Source organism: Phalacrocorax aristotelis, chromosome 1 (genome assembly GCF_949628215.1).
Source record: "Phalacrocorax aristotelis chromosome 1, bGulAri2.1, whole genome shotgun sequence".
NCBI lineage: Eukaryota > Metazoa > Chordata > Aves > Suliformes > Phalacrocoracidae > Phalacrocorax > Phalacrocorax aristotelis.
This window is the reverse complement of record NC_134276.1, coordinates 193644649-193665895: the sequence shown is the minus strand read 5'-3', so window position 1 is coordinate 193665895 and position 21247 is coordinate 193644649. Positions and strand designations below refer to the sequence as shown.

General features: G+C 38.4%; 1 protein-coding gene across 15 annotated transcripts in view; it reads left to right on the top strand.

The window, feature by feature from the left end:
* CADPS2 (calcium dependent secretion activator 2) overlaps positions 1 to 20417 on the top strand; it is a 319788-nt gene extending 299371 nt beyond the window's left edge. For all 15 annotated transcript variants that reach the window (XR_012658617.1, XR_012658616.1, XR_012658615.1 and 12 more), the window contains 2 exons: positions 15902 to 16006; positions 19450 to 20417. Coding sequence is in view for 12 of the 15 variants with exons in the window: in XM_075081181.1 (XP_074937282.1) it covers positions 15902 to 16006; positions 19450 to 19620 (276 nt within the window). In the remaining 3 variants the exon portion in view is untranslated. The remainder of the gene's footprint in view (positions 1 to 15901; positions 16007 to 19449) is intronic.
* Positions 20418 to 21247: the final 830 nt, after the last annotated feature.

Here is a 21247-nt window from a genome sequence, read left to right as displayed (position 1 = left end):
TAGAAGTGATAGTTATAAATATACACAAGAACAGACCTCAGACACTATTTTAATCCAAAAAATGTGTACTTACAAACTATTTATGCACAGGTTTCATTGACTTGATTCAGGGCTGCTGTGTACTGACAGCTATTACAGTGACTGGGAGAGCAGGATGTCTATCATACAAAGTAATGTACAGATCAAAGAAGATCATTTAAATTGAAGAATAGTATTGATACAGGCAGAAATGTCTGCCAGTGGGTCACAAATGCATTGAAGCTAGAGGCTGGATAATTTTCTGTCTATCTGAGAAGTCTCAAACAAGGGAGAAGACAAAAAATGTGCATTATTATATGGTGGCGCTTGCTAAGCCTGGAAGAGCACTACCATGCTACAGAAAGTGTGACAAATCAGAGGAATGGCATTTAAGCTTGAGATATGAATCCTTACGTATGAGAGAGGCTCAAATCTCCAGAGGACTTTGAAAGAAGACTGGGCTGCTAGTTTTTTCTGCACCATTTTTAAACCATTTAAATCATGCTGTGCTTGAGTACCTCTGCTGATCATGCAGCAGAACCACAGTGGGGTTTTTTCCCTTCTTTTTCTCTGAATAACTTGGCTTCAAGGTGCATTTCATTCTTCACCTCCTCTACAAGGGGTATAGACAGCACGCAGAACAATATGGCTTGGTGCTCCTGGTAGCACTGGTATCTACAAGGTCCGTGTGCCATTGTCTTGTTCTGAAACTCAACTACCAGATTTGGAGTCACAGAGTTTTTTGCTTGAGCAGTTTGTCAGAGAAACTTAGGACTTTTTGTCTTCCTTTGTGGTGCAGGACATGGTCTTCTTAAGATCAGCTGGGAATTTTATCTATCGAATTCCTTCCTGTCACAGGAACTCAGGACATTTATCTCCTACTCTCATGCTGTAGCAGCTTATAGTTTTGGGTTTTGCTTGTTTGATCGTTTGTTTGTTTTTAACACCACAGATCTTAAAGAGCATTATAAAGGTTTTGTGACGTGTTGTACATGCGGATGGTCTGCGGTAGCTCTGGGCTAAACGTCTGCAATCATGTTCATGATTTCTGTAGGCTTAATTGAATGAGTGGTCCATGTAAATCCTTCCTATCCCATACTCCACTGAAGTAAACCAAAACGATGAAGTTACATTGGGACAAGTTTCTCTAATAAAGCAAACTTTTCTACCATGAATGCTGCAGTGGCTCGGGTAGATTCAATGTATTACAACTAAATCATGAAAACAGGCACTACAGAGTTTGTTTAATAATTACGGTTTTTAATTATGATTAAAAGCATCACCCACTGAAACTTCTTTGAAGTTTAATCGCTTAAACCAAGAACTCATTTTTTAAAATGTTTAGTGAAATGTTTTGGAAACAAAGTTACACTTTAATTTCTTCTTTTTTTTAAAACCAGTGTTTGAAAAATACTTATTTTCAGAAAAAGCTGTAAAAGTAGCAGTTGGCAAATTGGAAAATTAACTATTTAAATGGAATTACACAAACCTAGAATAAATCTAAAATCTTACTAATTATTATTAAGGCCGCTCTTATTTATAGAGATAATCTGCTCGAAAGATGATATAAGAACATTTGTGCAGCCTATCAAAGAACAGTGCTCTGTATCTGATCACGAAATTAACAGACGTAAAAAATATCCAACTATGACATTCCCATGCGGTCTGGTTCTACACTACAAAAATCAGTGGGAGTTTTACCGTTAACCACAACAAAAGCCATGCTGTATCCATAAACATGCCAGGTTATCATCACTGACTAGACTTAGAATCATGTTTCTACCTGAATTTTTAAGATGGGACTAGTAATTCTTCCTACTCCTAAGCATTTTAAATTAAATTAGACTTACAACTTAAAAACTGCTTCCTTTAAAACAAAATTGGATTTTGTTAACAAACCCCAGATTTAAACAGAGAAGTTGTTTTGCATAAAACATCAATGCAATACTTACCTTCTGTAGTAACGTAAAGTTCCTAAGTGCCACTTGGGTAGATTCTCACTTTCTTGTACCTGTTAATTGCACATGAATCATGGACGTTCTTGTCTGAATACAGAAAAATTTCATTTCAAACATTTTCCCTTCAAAACCCTTCTTGGTTTATTTGACATTAAGGGCTTTATCGTACAGGTTATATTTGTGTTGGATCTGTTTTGAAAAACTTATAAACAGATGTATGGTTCCAATTTTATTAAGGCTACATATGCAAATAATTGTTTGCTGCTTTGAGAAATAAAGAATGGTTTAAGAGAACAGTTCTAATGCATCAGTGTTTTACCATTGATACAACCTGAAGGTTTTCTGGATTTTTTAGGTTCTAATTTCTGGGAAATCTGTGCACAAGTGTACTGTAAACACATAGAGTAGTCAGAGTGCGCACCCTGGAAAGGTCGGCATTGGCAAAGAGGTCCCTTCGTTATCTTGTACAAGATGGCACCTGTTAGCAGATGTTGACTTTGGCCCTGATCGTCCATCTCTTAATGGGTGTTAAACTGGTGTGCTATGGCTGAGTAGTCCTGTTGACTTCACAGGGACTGTTCATGGAGGTGAATGTGCCTTGTGCAGGGTAACGATTCAACAAGCAGTGTAAGAGACATTAATGGCAGGGAACTCCTACAACCTTCTTTGGAGTGCAGAAAGACTGAACGTCTTTATGAGTCATATAAATTCTTAAGCACTCCAGATTTACGTAGCTGCTTTTGGCTTTTCTATTTCAAAATTTCAGATGTATTGTGATAATCTTTTTGTGTCAAAAAAATGCTTGTATTTTGTCTGGAACGTGAATTAAATGCTAGTATTGTTCCCATATCACAACCATTATTTTCTTTTTCCATTAGGGGCAGGGATAGACAATTTAAGTTCAATGATGTACTTGAGGATATTTGAGGTAGTAATTATTCTCCGAAGATTACTATGTCATGTACTTCATTCTATGCCTAAATGGAGATATGAAGTACTCAGCTGATTCATTTCTGTTTGCCATCATATCTGCAAGTATGTTTTTAGCGAACACTTTTTTCAGTTGCATCATTTTTATAAGTTTCTGACCTTTTACAAAAAATGTGTTAAAAATGTGCAAACGCTTCTCCCTGGCAAGTGAGTTAATCTTCAGCTGGTGTTACACAGCTAAGAGGAACGCACATTTTAAATGAGTGTTCTGTAATACCAGCTCCTTGTGCTGTCCACGTCTACCTCAAAAGCACCATTACTGTAGTATTTAGTATTCAACAATGTCTTCCTATAAAACTTCAATTGTGATTTTTTTCCTCATTCTCAAATTGCTTCCTGTCACGTTAATTTCAACAAGTAATCTTCACTTTCATTGTTATGTAATTACTTGCAAGTGTGTGATTTGACAAAAGGTCTACTTTTTGATCTAGATTATATGCCAAGGCAACTTCAGCAAGTTGAGACTAGGTAGAACTGGTTAAAGGCCACATTTGAATCAAAAGCTGTGTTTGTATTAACCTCTGAGAAACATGAGAGGACCGTGCCTAATTACTTGAGAGAGACTCAACAAAAATGGATTGTAGATTGTTGATCTTCTTATTTCTTTGATAACTCGGAATAATCTTCAAGAAATATGTGGGCTTCTTTCTCAGATTCTTGAAATTTGATCACAGCGCAAAATTGTCCTTTGGCGCAAACCCAGAAGTACACATCTTTGCATGATGCACCTGGACATATGTGGCAGGTCTGGTAGAATCAGCTAATTAACAACACAGGCTTAAACAGGCACCTCATCTGGCAGTGTAGTTAGTTGCCTGATGGTGCTCAGCAGGATTTGGTAGTGCTTTTTATTTTTCTATCCTAATGGTCTGCTGCCCACCTAATTTTGCCTTATTGTCAGCCACTACTTACCGCAGCTTGAGGCCCTCCCAGGAGGCTAAATTATTATCAAAGGATTAGGGAGATGTAGCCTTGCAGCTCTGACATTTCTGATTACTTGTCTATGCCAGAACACTAATTAGCTGTGACTAATTAAGAAAAATGTTCCTGCCATAGAAAACCATTTAAAAGAACTGAGAAGTAGAAAAGCAATTGAAAAGCTGAGCAGTGCTCAGATTTGCCGATGCTCTTTAGATTTTCACCAAAGTCTTAACTCACCTTTAATTATGTCTAATATTTTATAGGGAAAATAGAAAGCTCTTGATATGAGAACCACTCTGCAGCTTTCTCTGGATCTAAAGACGTTCCTGTCATTTTAAAACAGTTTGTCATGTCTTTTTTGGTAAAAGAAAGAATTTTACAGAAAACCATAGGCAGCGTCACCAAATTTGGACTGAAAAAGTGAATTATATTAACATGCTCAAATATATGAAACTATTCTGCAAGATGGAAGCAACATCTTGCAAATTTACTGTTCAAAGTCTTTTCAAAGTTCACTAAATTATTCCTGATGTTTTCAAGTAGATTCACCTCATTTTAGAGATAGAAATCTCTGTTAAAAAAACAACAGTTCATTTGAAAGCTGAAAAAAGTAACCTCCATCTGATTTCATATGGATATAAGTTTTCTTTTATTTTTTTTTCTGGAATATGCTAAAAGAGGAGAGGAGTGCCCACTCTTGGAGGGTGCTGATTATGCCGCTATCAATCCAGCAAAGCTCAGTACTGTTGAAATCAATAGGACCAGAACACACTTAAAGCAAAGCATGTGCTTCAGAGTTCACTGCGTCGGGATCAGAATATTCAGCACTTTGTAAGCTGTCCTACACTGTGGCTGAAAGTGTTTTCTCTGGAGGAAACCATATCACAATGGCTGTTTTTGATATGATACATTTCCCCACTTCTTCATTTTTCAGGCAATTTTGAATTTCTGAATTTCTGTCTTGTTGGGAATCAAACAGCCCAAAACCAAATTAAAAGGGTTTTCTCAAGACATTATTCCCATAGTCCAGTCTGCATTTAGTATTCACAGAATGGATGTCTGCCACCTTTTTCACACTAATTTAATCATATTATTTAAATCTTCCCAGCAGGGGAGTAAGAAACTATGAAATAGATATTCTGATATCTTGCTAGAAGAGCTCTTTGGGTGTAAAAGGGAAATAGAGAATTATTTTGGGGGGACTAAATGTCATATCCTGATATTCAGAATTCCTTAAGCTGTCCTACCCCCTAATTTCCCAGACTTGTGAGTGAGAAGTTCACTTTTTTGAAAGAAAGAACAATATATAAATTGCTATAAAAAGACTATTTAAAATGTGCATCATGAGTCAAAAGAGGAAAACCAATGGAAAGAAATCCCAAACTCAAGATTTTAAAGCCAATCTGATTTTTTTTTTCTGAGGGAATTTTATCAGTCAGGTGGAACTGCAAGGGTTTTTTGCTTGTTTGTTTGGGGAGGGGCTGTAACATTGGGAGCTTCCAGTACAGTTTCCCTGTAGACATTTCTGGTCTATACTGTTCATTCGTTTATTTAACTTAGTCAAATGCATCTATCCATCACTAAAAACAATAACAAATTCTATCAAATAAAAGAGAACTCCTTCCAACATCCAGGCACAATTTAGTCCTTTAACCTTTTTATCCTGCTAGGCACAAAGTAGCAGCATCTCATTCCAGGCACTGCATTTTTTTTTTTATCTAGATGGCTTGAAATGTGTCTAGCAACTTAATGGAATCAATTGAGCTTGGACAACTATAAAAATATAAAATAGCACTGAAACTTTAGATGAGTCTGTCAGTAAGTGTTAACTGTGGCTGCAGCTTTCACATTCTACGCGGTCAAGAGAAATCAATAAGGATTGTACCATTTATATTGTCTTATCTAATGTTTGTTCACCATGAAGTGCCAGGCACAAGCACCATCTAGGGAATATTGATTTCCTGATGTACTGTAATTCACACACATATAAACAGCAGGAGAACCTTGTGGTTTCTCAAACCTTACTTGCAGGTTTGATACTTCTATTTCATTTGGGTCAAGCTTAGCTTAAAAAGGAAAATCAAGCAAAACTCTGCGTAAGTGTTCGCACATAGACACAAAACCACATTGTTGATCATATTGCAACAAAAATAGTGCCAGAAAGTGTAAGAATAATCTAGTTTTACTATAACAAGTGTGGAGTAACAGATAGAGATTGCTATGTTGTAAATAGTACCAGGTGAGGATGCTGCAGATTGCTCTGCCAAAGTCAGTGATTCATCAGTGGAAAGAGCTTCTTAACCTGTTTGATCATGGGAAACTGAAGCTTTAGTGGTGATTTAAATGTACAAAAGTGTTGACCTGTATAGAGATGATTTCCTTTAAATAGTTTTCAAGTGTTTCATTGTATATTTTCGTAATTTACACAGCATTGACTATCCTTTGTACTTACACTGTACTAAAAGCATTTAAAACGTGCAAGAAAGACAGGGCAAATAATGAATAGAAGAATCAGCTCCAGAAGAAAAAAGCAACGCAGCTGTAAAATCTGCATAGCTGAAAGAGTGCACGGGGGCACTAGGGTCAGAGATGGAAAGGAGCAAACCAGGCATCTGCCCAATCCAGGGACACTTTCTCCAAAGAGATGAGGGGAGGAGAGAAGCAAGAGGGAGGCAGGAGGCTGGACCTCTGCTCCACATTAGCACTGCTCAGTGTGGTGCCCCATCGATGCTGCGTAAGAGGGGAGTGGCTACACCGCTGTGCCACTCCCTAAGAACTTCACAGCTGCATCCAACCCATCATATACCACTACAATAACATACAGAGTAAACGGATGATAAGTCAAGATTGCTGAGGTGGAAAGAAATGAGCTGCCTGTAAATGTTCACCCAGAGGAACCCAAAATGTTTTAAATACTCTAATTAAAATAAGTGCTTGACCTCATTCCACATGGAGCAGGCAATCTAAATAGAAGACTTCAGGGTAAGAGCTACTAACATGAGTCAGTACCTAAAAGCTACAGCACAGACTTTGGCCCAGCTTTGGTCCACCTCGCTTTTGATACAAGGTAGAGATATTAATAGTATAGTCATCTTAAGGGAGAGCTGCAGCTCACAGGAGGACTCTGCCACCTCCCTGAGTCACCCTTTGCTGACACCTCACTCCAGGGAGTCCCCAGGGAGCCCAGATGACTGGGCAAAAGCAGGCGTAGGTGTCTCAGTTACATGTCTTACAGGCAGAGTGAACCTGGACCTTTAACCTTACTAATGTTACGCACGCGCTTAGGAAGGCTGCCTAGCATTTGAGCAGCTAAGCGCATTCCTAAGGTTTGTAAGACTAGAGCCTGACAGAATCACAGAATCACAGGGACCTCAGGGATCATCTAGTCCAAGATATCAAGAGGCCAGTCTTACAGTGAGTAGCAGCTTGGTCATTTTGCATTATGTTCATTTGTTTATTTTGAGGGTCCAAGCTGGCTCTCATTTCAAGGTCACTCAAGTGATGTTCCCCATTCTGTGCCTTGGAGGATGTTTGCAGATATACCCAAACCGCAACACAGCACACAGTGTAGCAAGACAGACAGTGTTTCCTCCAGAGAGTTTTAGCACCAGAGTAACCTGTGGAAGTACTGTTCACAGATGCACTACGTGTGCACAGTGAAGTACAGAAACTGTTTGTGCTGTTAATCTCTCGCGGTCGTGAGCATTATTTTAGTACCTAGTGTTTAAAATCAAAACAGCAACATTACATATGTCCAGATACAGAAGGAAGTTATGCATGTCTAATTTTGCAAAATTCCATTTTCCCAGTGCATCTACCATACGTGAAGAAGCCAGAAAAAAACAAAGGTCACAAGCATTATAAAGTAGCATAAATATTGTAAATTGCTGTTTAGCAACCAATATATAATGCAGGGAGAGAGGAGTACTGTATATTTTGTATTAAAGATGTATATTGATTTGTGAATTGGCAGCAGTTCAATAGCAACTAGCCAGCTGCTAATTATAAGCCTAAAATATGAAAAATTTACTTTCCTCCTAAAAGATAAGCTTTTCATATATTAGATGTTCTTTGCTATTTCAGAACAATATCCTTTTTGCCTAGAAGTTTCAAAGATGCTTAATATGCTTTTAAATAAGCCCCATTCTCTATTTTCTTCTCATTACTCATTTCTGAAAACTAGCCTGCCTAATTTATTTCCTGTATTACCAAAATACCTCATCCGGCAACTGTTCACTTGTTTGTTGTCGTAAGTCCTGCTGAACAGGGTCTTTCTGGCAAGGTTTGGGTTCCTCTTTCTGTTGAGCTCCTTTCCCTTTTCTGCCAGTTGCTTTTGGAGTGACAGTGGGAATCCTTCATTCAAATAGGGAAGAGTCTGACTAGAAACTGAAGCGTTTGTTTCATCAATTGGTCGTTCTTAAGAAAAACAAAATGTTTTTTGAACTCCCTGAGAGGTTCATTGGAGTAATGGCACAAAAAAGGCAGAGGGAAACCAAAGAGTCCCACTGGAAGGAAGAAAACCTTTCTTCCTTGGCCAAGTAAGGGTGCAAGAGGCAAGTTAATAAATCTGCTACAATCACCAAAAAAAAAAGACGAAGAGGGGGTGGGTGGAAATGTGGTTTGTAACTAGGCACTTTGTATTTGAAATGATCAACCTAAAGAAACCGTGGTCCTGATCTCTTTATGACAAGAAGTATGCGTGTGGAAGCAGACAGTAGTATGTGGTTTCTTCCTTGCTTCTCCTTTCCTGGTACATGAGCTGTAATTTAGTCTGTGAACTTTGTGTGTTAGGTTGTGTAATTTTGTGCATTCCCAAGCAAAAGTTCAAAACTTGGGTTAGGATTCCAGGCCTAGAGGAGGAAGCAAAACACGGAAGTGGGTTGAAAGCCTGAGATGTTTCCAGGAAGATGCCTTGATAAGTGATGCCAAGCATTAGAAGTGTAAGACACTGGTGGGGTGGAAGAGGTGTGTCAGGGGCTCTGTGCAAAGTAGGAGCACATGAGGGAGCTCAGGGCTACAGAGCAGTACAGCAGAAATGAGTGATACAGCAACAGGGGGGGCTTTTGGACAGGTCCTTGAATTAAAATGTGGGAAGGAACTGCAGCAAAATGGGAGGCGGAGATAAATAGAGTTTTTTCATATAACATTTAATATTGAAATCGATCAATATTATTGAAATCAATCATTTGCATTTTCCAGATCAAGGACTTTTAAACATCTGATTTTTGGTGTAGGGAAAAGGCTTCATTTGTTTGTAGTGCCCGCCAACCTCATGGTTCCAACAAGGCTAACTCCATGGATTTTCCACTTGTGCTTAGTTTAATCTTCATTTCTTTCAGTCTTTCTTAAATGAAAATTCCTAGGGAGAAAAAATTGCAAAGGAATAAATGTAGTGGTGTCATGGTAACCCCCAAAACAAGTAGTATTCTCCTTGAACTTTGTAAATGTTTAAGAAAATGTGAAACTAAGCCCTGCAAGCCTTCCAGGTCTGATTGATGCCTGCCTATACTGATGCCTGGATATATATTACTATTGGATGATAGCTGAAGTACATTAAAGTACCCTTTCAGTTTTAATATTTGTATTGATTTATTTTACATGTTTTAAATAACAATAAAAGTAACGTGTCCTGATACAGTAAATATACAGGAAATGAACACAGAGTTGAAATAGTGCTCCATCAATGCCCATAGAATGGGGATATAATTTCTAACTCTCAGCACAGTCATAATGTCAGCTGTTTCCCCCATATTTATTTTACTATGAAATTTATGCCACATTAAATTTTTTCTCCAGTGATAGCAGTGCTTTGAATCAAAAAGTGGAGAAATTTTTCATGTTTCAGAGAAATAATACAAACTTCTTTGATGTCCTAAACAGAAAGATTACTCGCTTGCCAAAAACCAGACAACCAGAAGCATTAGGGTAGCTGGAAGAATAGCCAGGCTACAAGTGTACTTGAAAACTTTATTGTATCTGGAGATGGTATAATTTCTATTTCTAGAAATTTTTCTAGAAAAAAAAAGTCAGAGGCCAGCTAACTGACCATTTCTGGCAACTGAATCTTAACATCTCTACTGTAGAAGCACATCTCAATAACATAAAATTATCTGTTGATTCAGAACAACAGCGTTGAGATGTGCACACACACACACACACAACCAACAAACACACTGTTGCATGGACTTCCGACGAAGGCAAGATTCTGGATTTTGGTGAGAATATTTTTCGAGGGATGGCACTGTAAACTGGGGGGCTCAGAGTCAAACCTACCTCAGCATTTTTTGTTGTGGCACCGTAAGGCCACATATAATGAGAAACCACATCCTTGTGGGGTTGGATAATGCGTCACAGAAGGGCAGTGGCTGTCACCATGAAGCTACGTGAGCTGATAGTGGGATGGGAAAGCTCTTGCATGAGAGCTTTCTGTTCTCTCAGGTTCCCCAACTTCTGTTCCTTCATTTTCCTGGTCACTGACACAGTTGTTCTCATTGGAAATGCAACTGGAAGTGCCTCACAGACTGGTGCACATCTATGACCAGTGCAACCTAGAACAGAGAAGTCACTGGGGAGATAATTTTTTCCTCTCTGGGGAGTGAAAATAGAGGAGGGAGGGCACTACGTCACTAGTCAACAAGTTCTGGTCTCCCTCTGTTAGAAGAAATTGATATTTTAACCAGTTCATAAATTGCCTGTGTCGGGAATCAGAACTGATAGGCCGGGAAGAGAGTACAAACAAAATTTCTACATGTTGATACCTTAAATTTTCTGGTTTTGTCTACCTACAGTTGCCTCAACCTTCAAAGGTTTCTCAAGCTTTCTTAATGAAAAGGCTACCTAAACCTGGGGGAAAAGCATAAACATGCAAAGTTGCTTCATTGTTGCTTTTAGTTTGCAACTAAATATTTTTCATTTCTGCAAAAATTTAAAGGTATTTTGAGTGTTAATTACTTCTTCTGACTTGATTTCTTATTTTGGTGTTCCTGTGTGTGCACGCCTTCTGATGTATCACAGTGGCCCGCAGGTTGAGAAATCCTTCCCCAGGTTTGGGGTTTTTTTAAGGGTTGTCAAGGCTTTCCAGCCTTCAGAAAAGTGTATGAACTTGTCGCTGCTCAGGTAAAAACCCTCATTTAAGTGGGTGATGTCTATACCTAGGCTTGAAAATAAGAGCTATAACTTCTAAACCTTGGGATGTTTTCAGACACTATAAATAACACTTGTTTCCCTTATTGTCTTTAACATTCAACAAAGGAAGTCAATATGATTATTCATTTTTCACAAAGAGGGAAATAAATTATGAAACTTAAATCAGGAACTTTTTTCTAACTTTTGCTGTTTGTATTTGAGGAACAACTTATTTATTCTTTTGGCATTTAACATATTTTTTTTAAATGTTCTAAAAGTTCCTTGGCACACTGCTAATGCTACCTACCAAAATCTTGAAATATACAATAGCATTGCCTTTTAATGAAAACTGGGTATTTTAGCATTTAATATTGAATATGCTTATAGTATTTCTTATGCATTTTAGCTTATGCTGCCTTTGATGTACAATCCCTTCAGTGAGAAGAATGCTTTCTGTTATTTCTTTCTGTTATTTTTCTGTTATTGTTCCTGGTAGGAAAATTAGAGCTGGAGGAAGTAAAAACATCCCGAAGATAAAAATGCAGTTCCTCAAAAAGCTGTTCCCCCTGCCATATCCGGCAGAAAAAGCATTTTGCCAGTGCCCATTTATCAAGAGCAGGCAAGATATAGAAACTCGACGGGGTCTTGTGTCTCGGGCGTCAGGGATACCAGCCCTAGAAGCACTAAAGCATTGTGTGCTAGTATGTATTGAGCCTCCTTCCAGGTGGCAAACAGCTGCACCTTTTTATAAAACTTCAAAAATAAATCTGAAGTGCTTGCTTTCAGCCCATAAGTGTTATATTTAATTGAACTGTTCTGCAAATGTTATAGCTCAGGCACCCAGGAAGATGGTGAATATTTAATATATTTGTTTTGTATTTCCACTGGTCAACAGCATAATGAAATTCCTTAACTACTTCTCTTTAACTTGCCTGAAGAAAGCACGGTATGTTGCTAAATCGCTTTTCACTGGCCCTGCCGAGAAACAACTTTAATCCTTGTTAGAAAATTGCAGAGTCTGGGCCTGACAAAGAGCTCATGCCTGGCGCATTGTGAGCGCTGGGAGCGGGGCGAGGGGAGCCCTTTACAGCTGCGTGCCTCCAGCCCGCCTCAGCTGGACTATTTAGGCGAGGAGGTTTGTCAATTCCTCCCGACAATGGAGCGAGTTTTTCAGTGCCTGTAGCCTCGCCGAGCCCCGTTGGGGATCAATGCTGGCCATTCAAGCTGCACCCTCTTTCATTGCTTTGGTTTGTTAATTTAAGACTAAAGGTCCGCTGAGGGGTTTTAGGGTGTTTAAGAAAGCTGATGAACTGTTTAAGAAATCTGATGAACTGAGAGCGTTTATAGCCCTGGTGTGGCAACTATTGGCACTGAGGGAGCTGTGTCCTTGTTGACCCTCTTGTTATTAAAAATGCACAAGTGCTGCGCTTCTCAATATTTCAACACTCTTTCATTGTCAATACCACCTTCTGAGCCCTTCAGCTTGTTGCTTGCTCTAAAGATCTTCTTAGATTGGGTTTGAAAACTTCACCTTAAACACTAGATTAGACTGATGTTCTGTTTTCCGTGCTCCTGTTGATTTGTTGAACCTTCCCAGGGCTGGAAAGCAAGTAGCAGCTTGATGGGGAGACAGGCTGCTAATATGATTTACCAGTCTACAGTCATGCACAATAAGTGTGAATAAATACAGGGGTCTCACAGAGTCAACCCTAGCCTTTCCTTTTCTCTTATTTTTTACTTTAAAAGAGATATCTCAGGAAAATGAAGTGAGTAATGCATGCCCTTACAGGAGCTGGGTGAGCTATGAATAAGAAGGGGGGGGGGGGGAAACAGGGAGGCAAACATATTTTTGTTAAAGTGGTTGGCTGCTGTTATGTGCTGATGTGAAAAAAAAAAAATAATAAACACTTACTGCTTTATTCTTGCATAGACGACAGCAAAGAATATGGCACTGATACCATATCATTGGCACCTGCAAGAGTCACATCGTTCTTTCAGTGCTATTGTTACTAGTGGGAAAGTGACCAGTTAGAAGGATTTTTTTTAATTACTATTACTTTAAAACTGTGTAATCTCAGGACCATTATCTAATCGCTGAAGCTTTTGAGTTTGCAATAGATTCCCATGAGTCACGGTAGACGCATCCCTGCCTCTATAACATGCTCATGGTTGTCAAAACGTGTGGCCTTGGATTCCACCTCTGAGAGGCATTTGCAGTGCTGTGCATTTTAACAGGCTCCAAAAGAAGCTAGAGGGAAATATTTGCTTTTCTTCTTATGAAGTCCGGCAGATTAATGTTTCTGCAGCTTCAGCCTATACTAAGTGCTCAAAACCAGTGGGCGTAAGACCAATAGTGAACAGGAATCCTATCCACAAGTACCCCTGGGAAGACTCTAAAAATACACTGGATGTGATTTTTTTATTAAAAACACTGAGACACTTCAAAATAAGAATGCATCTTTTTCTAATACAATAGCAGTCGTATTTTTTCTGAACAAGGTATGTTGACAGAGGAGCAGGTACCGTACTATCATTTTTACTGAAAGTTTAACATATCAAAACTAATCAGGAATACACATTACATTGTTTTTATTCACAAATTTGAGTAGCAAAATTAATTCTCTCCAATTTCTTGGCTTTGTCTTCAGTACATGAAAGCATATCACAGAGAGCACGGAGAGTCTAATTTTTACTGCATCCGTCTGAATTAAGTTGTCTGGCTGGGCTTTAAAACACGTGTTTTGCCAGAAACTGGGACTGGGTCTATTCTCGGTGATCTGGCACCATTCAGTGGTGTTGCATGGGGAAACCAGTCACAGAATTTTTGATCCTGTCTGTAGTTTGTTTGTCTGAGTAAGTTTGAGCCCCTTCCGCTTTCTGCTTGATACAAACCAAATACATCCTGGCTGCATTATTGGATTTTTTTTATGGAAGAACATCAGTTTTGAGAAAACTCCACTACTAAATTCATTCTCTCTGCCAGGATTATGTTAGGGATTAACAACTGTAGATTCTGAGTGGTAATATAATAATTGGGCTCATCTTTTTTATTATTATTATATATATAATATAAAGCAAATTGCAATAGGTGTCCTGGGTAGAATGCTTGGCATATGAATTTTTATGTTTATTAGGTCGATAGAGTTCCCCTAGTGAATAAGCCCAACTATATTTTACTTTCTAGGTATCTGTATACATACAACACCTGTCATGTAGTTTATAGCTGCCACTTTGTAGTCACTCTGTCACATTTAATATTTTACACGTACTTATAAAGGAAATCAGAACCAGCACGCATTTTGGGGTGAAATAATGTAAATAGTACAAGTGTGTCATTCACTGATAAAAACCAGTAGTTTATGGATGCCCAATCAGTCCCACATTTTATTGAATAAATCCAACCACTTTTATGAAATGTGGCAGCTGTCTGCGTTTTGTGTGGTGTGTTTGTTCACTTCTGTAAAATAGTAAATTAATAGGAGAAACTTTAAAAATATAACAGTAATTTATTTCTAATGACTGATAATTAAAATACATTTTAACACATTAAACAAAATAAATGGAAGCCATTATTATATCAAAATCTTATTTCAAACTTATCTTAAAACTGGTAGTGACAATGAGACTGTTTCCTGTAAGGAAAAAGTATTTGCATCTATTTATTGTATGTCTTTAAAGCTTTTTCCAGAGACCTTACATTTTGATGAAAGAATTTTATTTCTGTCTTTTGTTACATCCAGTAGCCAGTACTTCGTCTTCATTTTTTCAATATATATTTTATTTTATTTGTTAACGTAGAGGTGGCTAATGAGACATGTTAGATCCTTCCTTTGAATTACTTCACGATGTATACCTTGCCTAACGTGCCGCATTGTAAAATATGCACAGCGGTTCCTCTCTTTGCATATCTGTGTATTTTGTAAAGACACAGGAAATTACATTAGAAAAGAATTTAAGCCTCTTCCCTGTGGGGAAAGAGACTAGAAACAGAGCTACAACACAAACTCTTTTAATCTCTCACTGCTAAAATGAAAAAAAGAATCCCGTCCTTTTTACAGTTTCACTAAATGACATCTGGTTGGTATTTTACAGGAGGGGAAGGAAAACTGCTACAACTATGTTTAGTAAAATCTCTTTTAATCCAGTTAATGTGAAAGAACTGTTATAGTAGCTATTGGGATCTGAGCTTTTTTTTACGGTAACATAGACTCCAATAGCAGAGAGCTTATTTTTACCCTGTCCATTTGTGAAGCTTTGAGTGAAAACATACCCATGCCTAAGACATAAAAAGGAAATAAGATAAGCTGTAATTATAGTTAGTAATTAACGCAAAACCAAACCTTAACATGGTTATTTTGGGAGGGGTGGAGTGGTTTTTTCATCATACTTAAACACAGTTTCCATGGGTTTCTGAATTTTTTTACTTAATAAAGAAGTTATTTAAAAGCAAAAAGCAAGACAGCTTCCATATTCTATGTTCGATGCTGTTTGCCTCTTTGGATCGGAAAATCTAGGTATGCGTATTCTCTCTCAAGATACCCTGCCTGTTTTTTCCCTTGCCGTTTTAGCTGTCAATTCTCTCATGTAATTGTGTATTTAATATCCATTCTTACTGACAGATAATGAAGTGCATAACGCTATTTTGCTTGAAAATGTTGTAACTGAAAGATAGAATGGCAGTTGCTAATTCATGTAAAGAACAGCCGTCTAGGTCAAGTTATTTGATTTCCTACTGACCCATGCAATTCTCTTAACAGGAAATTATATCATTGTTGACTTCAAGTGCTGATCTGTGATCATTTCAAAGCGTTTCATTACCTCTCATTACCAAATCTGTTAAATGAATACTGCAGGGTTGTTTGGTGCTTTTTTTTTATCCTTCTTTTCAGCAATGGTATAGCAGCTCCATGAAAGTCATATGCATGTGGTTGGCTGATAGATTAGACCTTCAGCTTCACATCTACCAGCTGAAGACTCTCATCAAGATAGTGAAGGTAAATAAAATGTGTTTGTGTTAGACTGCATAGTAAAGAGAGAAAATTAATGAAGTATTAACATGGATGAGTATGGATCTATCTCCCTAAAAGTTAAAAAATGTGGAATAAAGTTGCAAACTTATGTAGTTTTAGGTTAGGTTTGGGTTTTTTTACTGTTGTAGCAAATTTCAGAATAAAAACAATTTATTAAATATATTTATTACATATAATATCTATTATATATTTGTTAAATATATTAAATATAATGTTAATTATATGTGTGCTAGTAATTGTTATCCATTCTCGACTCAGTGACAATTAGGATTGTTCCAAGGAATTTTACCAGATTACTGTTAGCTGTACAGCAAAGCTGTATGGTATTCCCAATAAATTATTGTTTGTCATATTACTGATTTTTTTTGTTTTACCTTAATAATCCCAGTAGTGTTCTTTTTCCATTTTTCCCACTCACCTAAAAAGTAACTATTTTCTTTTTTATATTCATGTGATTACTAGATTCAACTGGAAAACAACATTAAATATATTAGATAACATTTTCTAATCTTTCGTACTCTGGGATAAGTATCACTAGAAATACCAATCCCTGCAGTCCAGTCCTCAGTTATTTACACCAGCCAATGTCATATGCTTCCGAGCAAAGTGTAGAATACCTTGCAATAGGCAATTAAGGGTTAACCTACCAGAAAAGAAAGTTTCCTCCTAACTCCCTTTCAGATCTTAGTTAATACCCTTAGGCAAGAGAGAGAAAGCCATTTCAGATTTTTTTCCTTTTGATTCTCTCTTGTTTACCTGTGAACATTGTTGTTACCTGTGTAAATGTGGAATAAGAAGCACCTGTTGCCAAAGGCGACCTTGTTTTCTTCAGAATGTTTTTCTCATGAAGTTCATGCAAGACTGTAAAGTCAGAAGCATTTTAACTCATGGACACTAGAATTGCAACTGCAACTTTCAGGATTCACTAGCTGAAAGGAAAAAAATAGAGAGAGGGATGCAAGAAAACAGTTATGATAATGATGGTATCATGGCTTCCTGAACCACCCAAGCTTAGCTTTGCTATTTTTGACCTTAACTGCTTTCTCTGGGAACAGAATTTGGCTCTTCATTATATTATTTGCCAAAATGGCAAAAGCATTTGCTATTCGTGGTTGAAATGAATGGCTCTTATGAAAGTTTTACAGCCCTTCTCAAGCGAAGGTAGTTATCACCTTCGGGGATGGGGGGCGGGGGAGTGTTACAGGACATAAAACCTGTGCCCAGTGAGATCTAAGAATGGGCAGGCTAACTTACACCAGTTAAATATCACCTGGGAGATTAAAAGAAGAGGCTCTTACAAAACTGAAGTTCAGGTGAATGAGCAACACTGTCAACCAGCCTTCCCTCCGCAGCCTGGCATGCTGGTTAGCCCTGTTCAAAGGAAGCAGGCTCCCAGTGGCGACGGTGGTAGCCTTTCTATGCCCGTACACCTGGTTTGCTTTGCACACAAATTCCATGGCACCTTCTGCGGATACAGAAGATTGAAGAAGAGGATGTTAATCATAGAGGTCAATGGAAGACAAAATCTTGTCCACCTGTGCTTTGGTGGGTGAAGAAGACAGATCTGGTAAAACAGGAACTCGGCAAACGGGAGACTGCTGGGAAATAAGAAACAATGGTTCAAGCAGAGTATCGTAAGAAGCGTCCACTGCTGCAGCCCAGCTGGGGAGCAGCATGTGGGGATGCACATTTCCTCCAAACTCTAGAGGGAATGAAGGCACTTTTCTGATTGCTTTTGGAAGAACTGGGAGGCGGTGTTGCCCCTCCCCTGTCATCTCTTGAAAATATTCCAAAAAATAAGTAGGAGGTCATTTTTAAGGGGCATGGGCTGAGTAAGAAACAGATGATTCTTTCATGTTTGGATGCAGCAAAGATAGTGGTATTATGAAGAATAACCAGAAGAAGAAACATGTTTTGTTCCCGTTAAAGCCTTATGACGGCATAAAGGTATCATTAGATGTCTGAGACACGTGCAGAGGGATGTGACTAAGGAAGGGTCAAGGACCAAGAGGAAAGTTAGGGAGAAATGAAAAATTAAGCTTGGAAGTGAACATTATTATCCTGCAAACGTATGTCAAGAGAAGAGCAATGACTGAACCCCAGAGTGCTGGTCTGAGAATGGGAGGAATACAATGTAAAACTGAAAGAAATTGCTGTAGGACCTGTTAACAGCATAAAAGGAAATTGAATGCACGGTGTTATAAAAAGGGAATGCAATGGTGACACTTGAAAAAGACCAGGCAGGGTACTCGCAGGAGTGTGTGAGCAAAACATAAGCTGCATCCATTGACTCTGAAGTTGGCCTATGAAAGTCAAATAAATCTCAGTTGCAGTGATTCAAACAAGGTTTAAATAATCATCACAGATAGTGGCAGAAAAAATTCTCCCAGCTGAATGTTACCCATTTTGAGAGGTGTTTTTTGCAGTTCTCTGAAGTACTGAGTGAAACAAGATCAGCTCTTTTCCCTTTTCTTTCTCTAAGGGTTGTGCAGTCTCCTCTGGCAAAGGAACAGGCCTGAGAGGCCTTAATTCTCTTCCATTTTCTTTTTCCCACATTCTCTTCCATAAACATTGGGAACACGTAGCAACAGCGTACACAAAATAAGAAACTAGCTAGATCAACTTGTCCTTCTTAAGCCTTTTAGGCTAACTTCAGGAAAGATTATTTCAAATGTGTTACAACTTAAGACGATAGAGTAGATGATTTTTCCATACACTCACCTGAACACAGCATCAGTGAATAAAGCAATACTTACTTGATAGCAAGTAAAGAAGAAAGTCATATCTACTGGTTCACGGGAAGGCTGGATACCGGGGAAACAAAGTGGGAAAAAAAAGATGTAGATGTGAGTCAAAATGTAAATGAATGAGAATGTAAATTAAGTGACTGAAATAGTCGCCTGAGAAACGTTTCCATTGTAGAATATAATCTAAAATTTATTTTATTTTTCCACATTTGGCATATAAATTTAAAGATAAATGCAAACAAAATCATATTACAGGGAAAGAGTCAGACATTTACGTTTTCTGTGAAATGACAGGACTACCTGTAGCCGGTCACATTTCAATATGCGGTTAGAAAAATTCTTTGTTGGTTTCTTATTGAATAAATGAGACAAATGGAAGTTACTGAGAAATCAGCATACAGTTACAGAAGTGTCGTACAAAACACAATCCCTTAAAGGAGTGACCATCAAAGTGCGGCTTGTAAAACTCTGTAGAGTTTATAGACATTTCATGCAGCCCAGAAACTAAGCCCGCAAAATCTTTAGCAAACCCTAGATGATAGGTCCCTAACTGCAGGGGCAGCGAAGCTGTTCGCTGGCGCACTAGAAATGGCCAGTGGATAGCGGACGACCGCTGAGACTTCCTCGAGTCCAATTCAGGATGTTTTATTTTTGCTGCAGAAAACCTACCGCGACTTCAGGTTGCAAGGCGTGCTGGAGGGAACGCTGAACAGTAAAACCTACGATACCGTTCACAGTCGTCTGACCGTAGAGGAAGCCACGGTCTCCGTCACGGATGCGGGAGGACTTCAGGGCATTACGATGAAAGACAGTGATGAGGAAGAAGGATGATGTTATTTCACGAAGCATTTGGAGTTTGGGAGTGATGGTCTGAGGGTGGGGGTTATCTTTGGCTTGGGGTTTTTTTGGTAACTTGTCCTTGTAGTTGCATTTATAGTTTTGCCTTATGATATAGGTGCAGAAATGTAATTTGCTCCATTTTTCTAAAAAAACTGAAAGTAAGATTATCAGAGGAAAAGTGCCAAGGACTTTTTGAGAACAATGCTTGTAGCATATTTTAATGTATAGCTTTGCTTAGGGCTGCAAGAACACTGGCATGGAGTTTGAGTTCCACTTGTGATTACATTTCTCTCCCTTTTGTTTGTTACCATTCGTTCTTGTGTCTCCATCAGATATTGATGTCCTGCGCAGAAAACAAAATGTGTGCCTCACTTAAAACACAACTATACAGGAAATCATTCTTGGAATAAGTCAGTGCCCTAGGTAAAAAAATCGTGTATTTTCAGGATTACACTTTGTTTACCTTTTTTTGTGCTTAATTTTACATTATTATGTGATGTGCATTAAAAATTTTAATCTCGGTTCTTTGTATTTTGAAGTCGGTATATAAGTAGTAGGACTTCAAGGACAGTCAAACACATACAAACTACTTAGGAGTGTTGTTGTGTCTATTCATTTTGCAAGTTTAAAGATATCTCATCATGTTGGATGTCAGTAAGCTTGCCATCAATGTTTCTATTTCTGTGAAAAATTTCAGGCAATAAGAACACATTTTGTCGTGACCACTTCTGTATCTACCCAAGTTTGTATAGAATTCTACAATTAAAAGATGTTTTCAATATTTCAAACCATTTGAACCGTTTTATGATTCCTCATGAGAACAAGTTGTTTGAAAGATTGTATTTCGTTTCCATAGTGATTTATAGCAAATATATTTATTTTATAGGGCAGGTGTATATATATAGCAAACAAATATCCAAGGACACGATGCCTTGATAAAGAAAAAAGCGAACAAAACCCCTCACTGGCAGATGAACAGACAGTGCCCACTGCCCGTTTTTCTACACCCTCAATATGAGCTGGAAGGAATTCAGATTTTCATCAGCCAAAACTCACACAACTTAGGAAAAAATGAGCTTTTTTTCATTTTTAGTAAGAATATTACTAATTCCTGGATTTCTGTAGACAAAACCAGAAGGAACACAGAGGATACCCAAAAAAGCAAGGAAGGTTGCTGAGGTCCTTGTTGAGCCATAGGGTTATACCTGAAGGGCTTCGCTGATGGAGCGTTGAGGATTTACGAGGCTGGCATGAAGTTTCCCTGCAAGAACAGAACACGGGACTTCAGGGGTCTGTCGCAATCACATGGGGCTGCAGGAACTGCGAACGAGAGCTGCAAGGAAAGTGTTTTTCAGCACACTTGGAAGCTCAGCGAAGCAGGGAAGGGCAAGTTACACTTCTTCCTAGCTGTCTAGGGAGAAACCCAAAGTGGCAATTCTTTCCTGCAGCAAACCAGCCTCCTCATCTGCATGTGAGTTGAGGTGAATTCAGCGAAAAGGAAGAAATGGGAACTAGTGAGGAAGACCATTTGTCTCAGCTCTTCATGCCCCAACTGAGTGCTTGCCCAGAGGTGCCCGGGGAGGCTGGGAGAGCAGGGGTGCAGGCACCCCACGCCCCA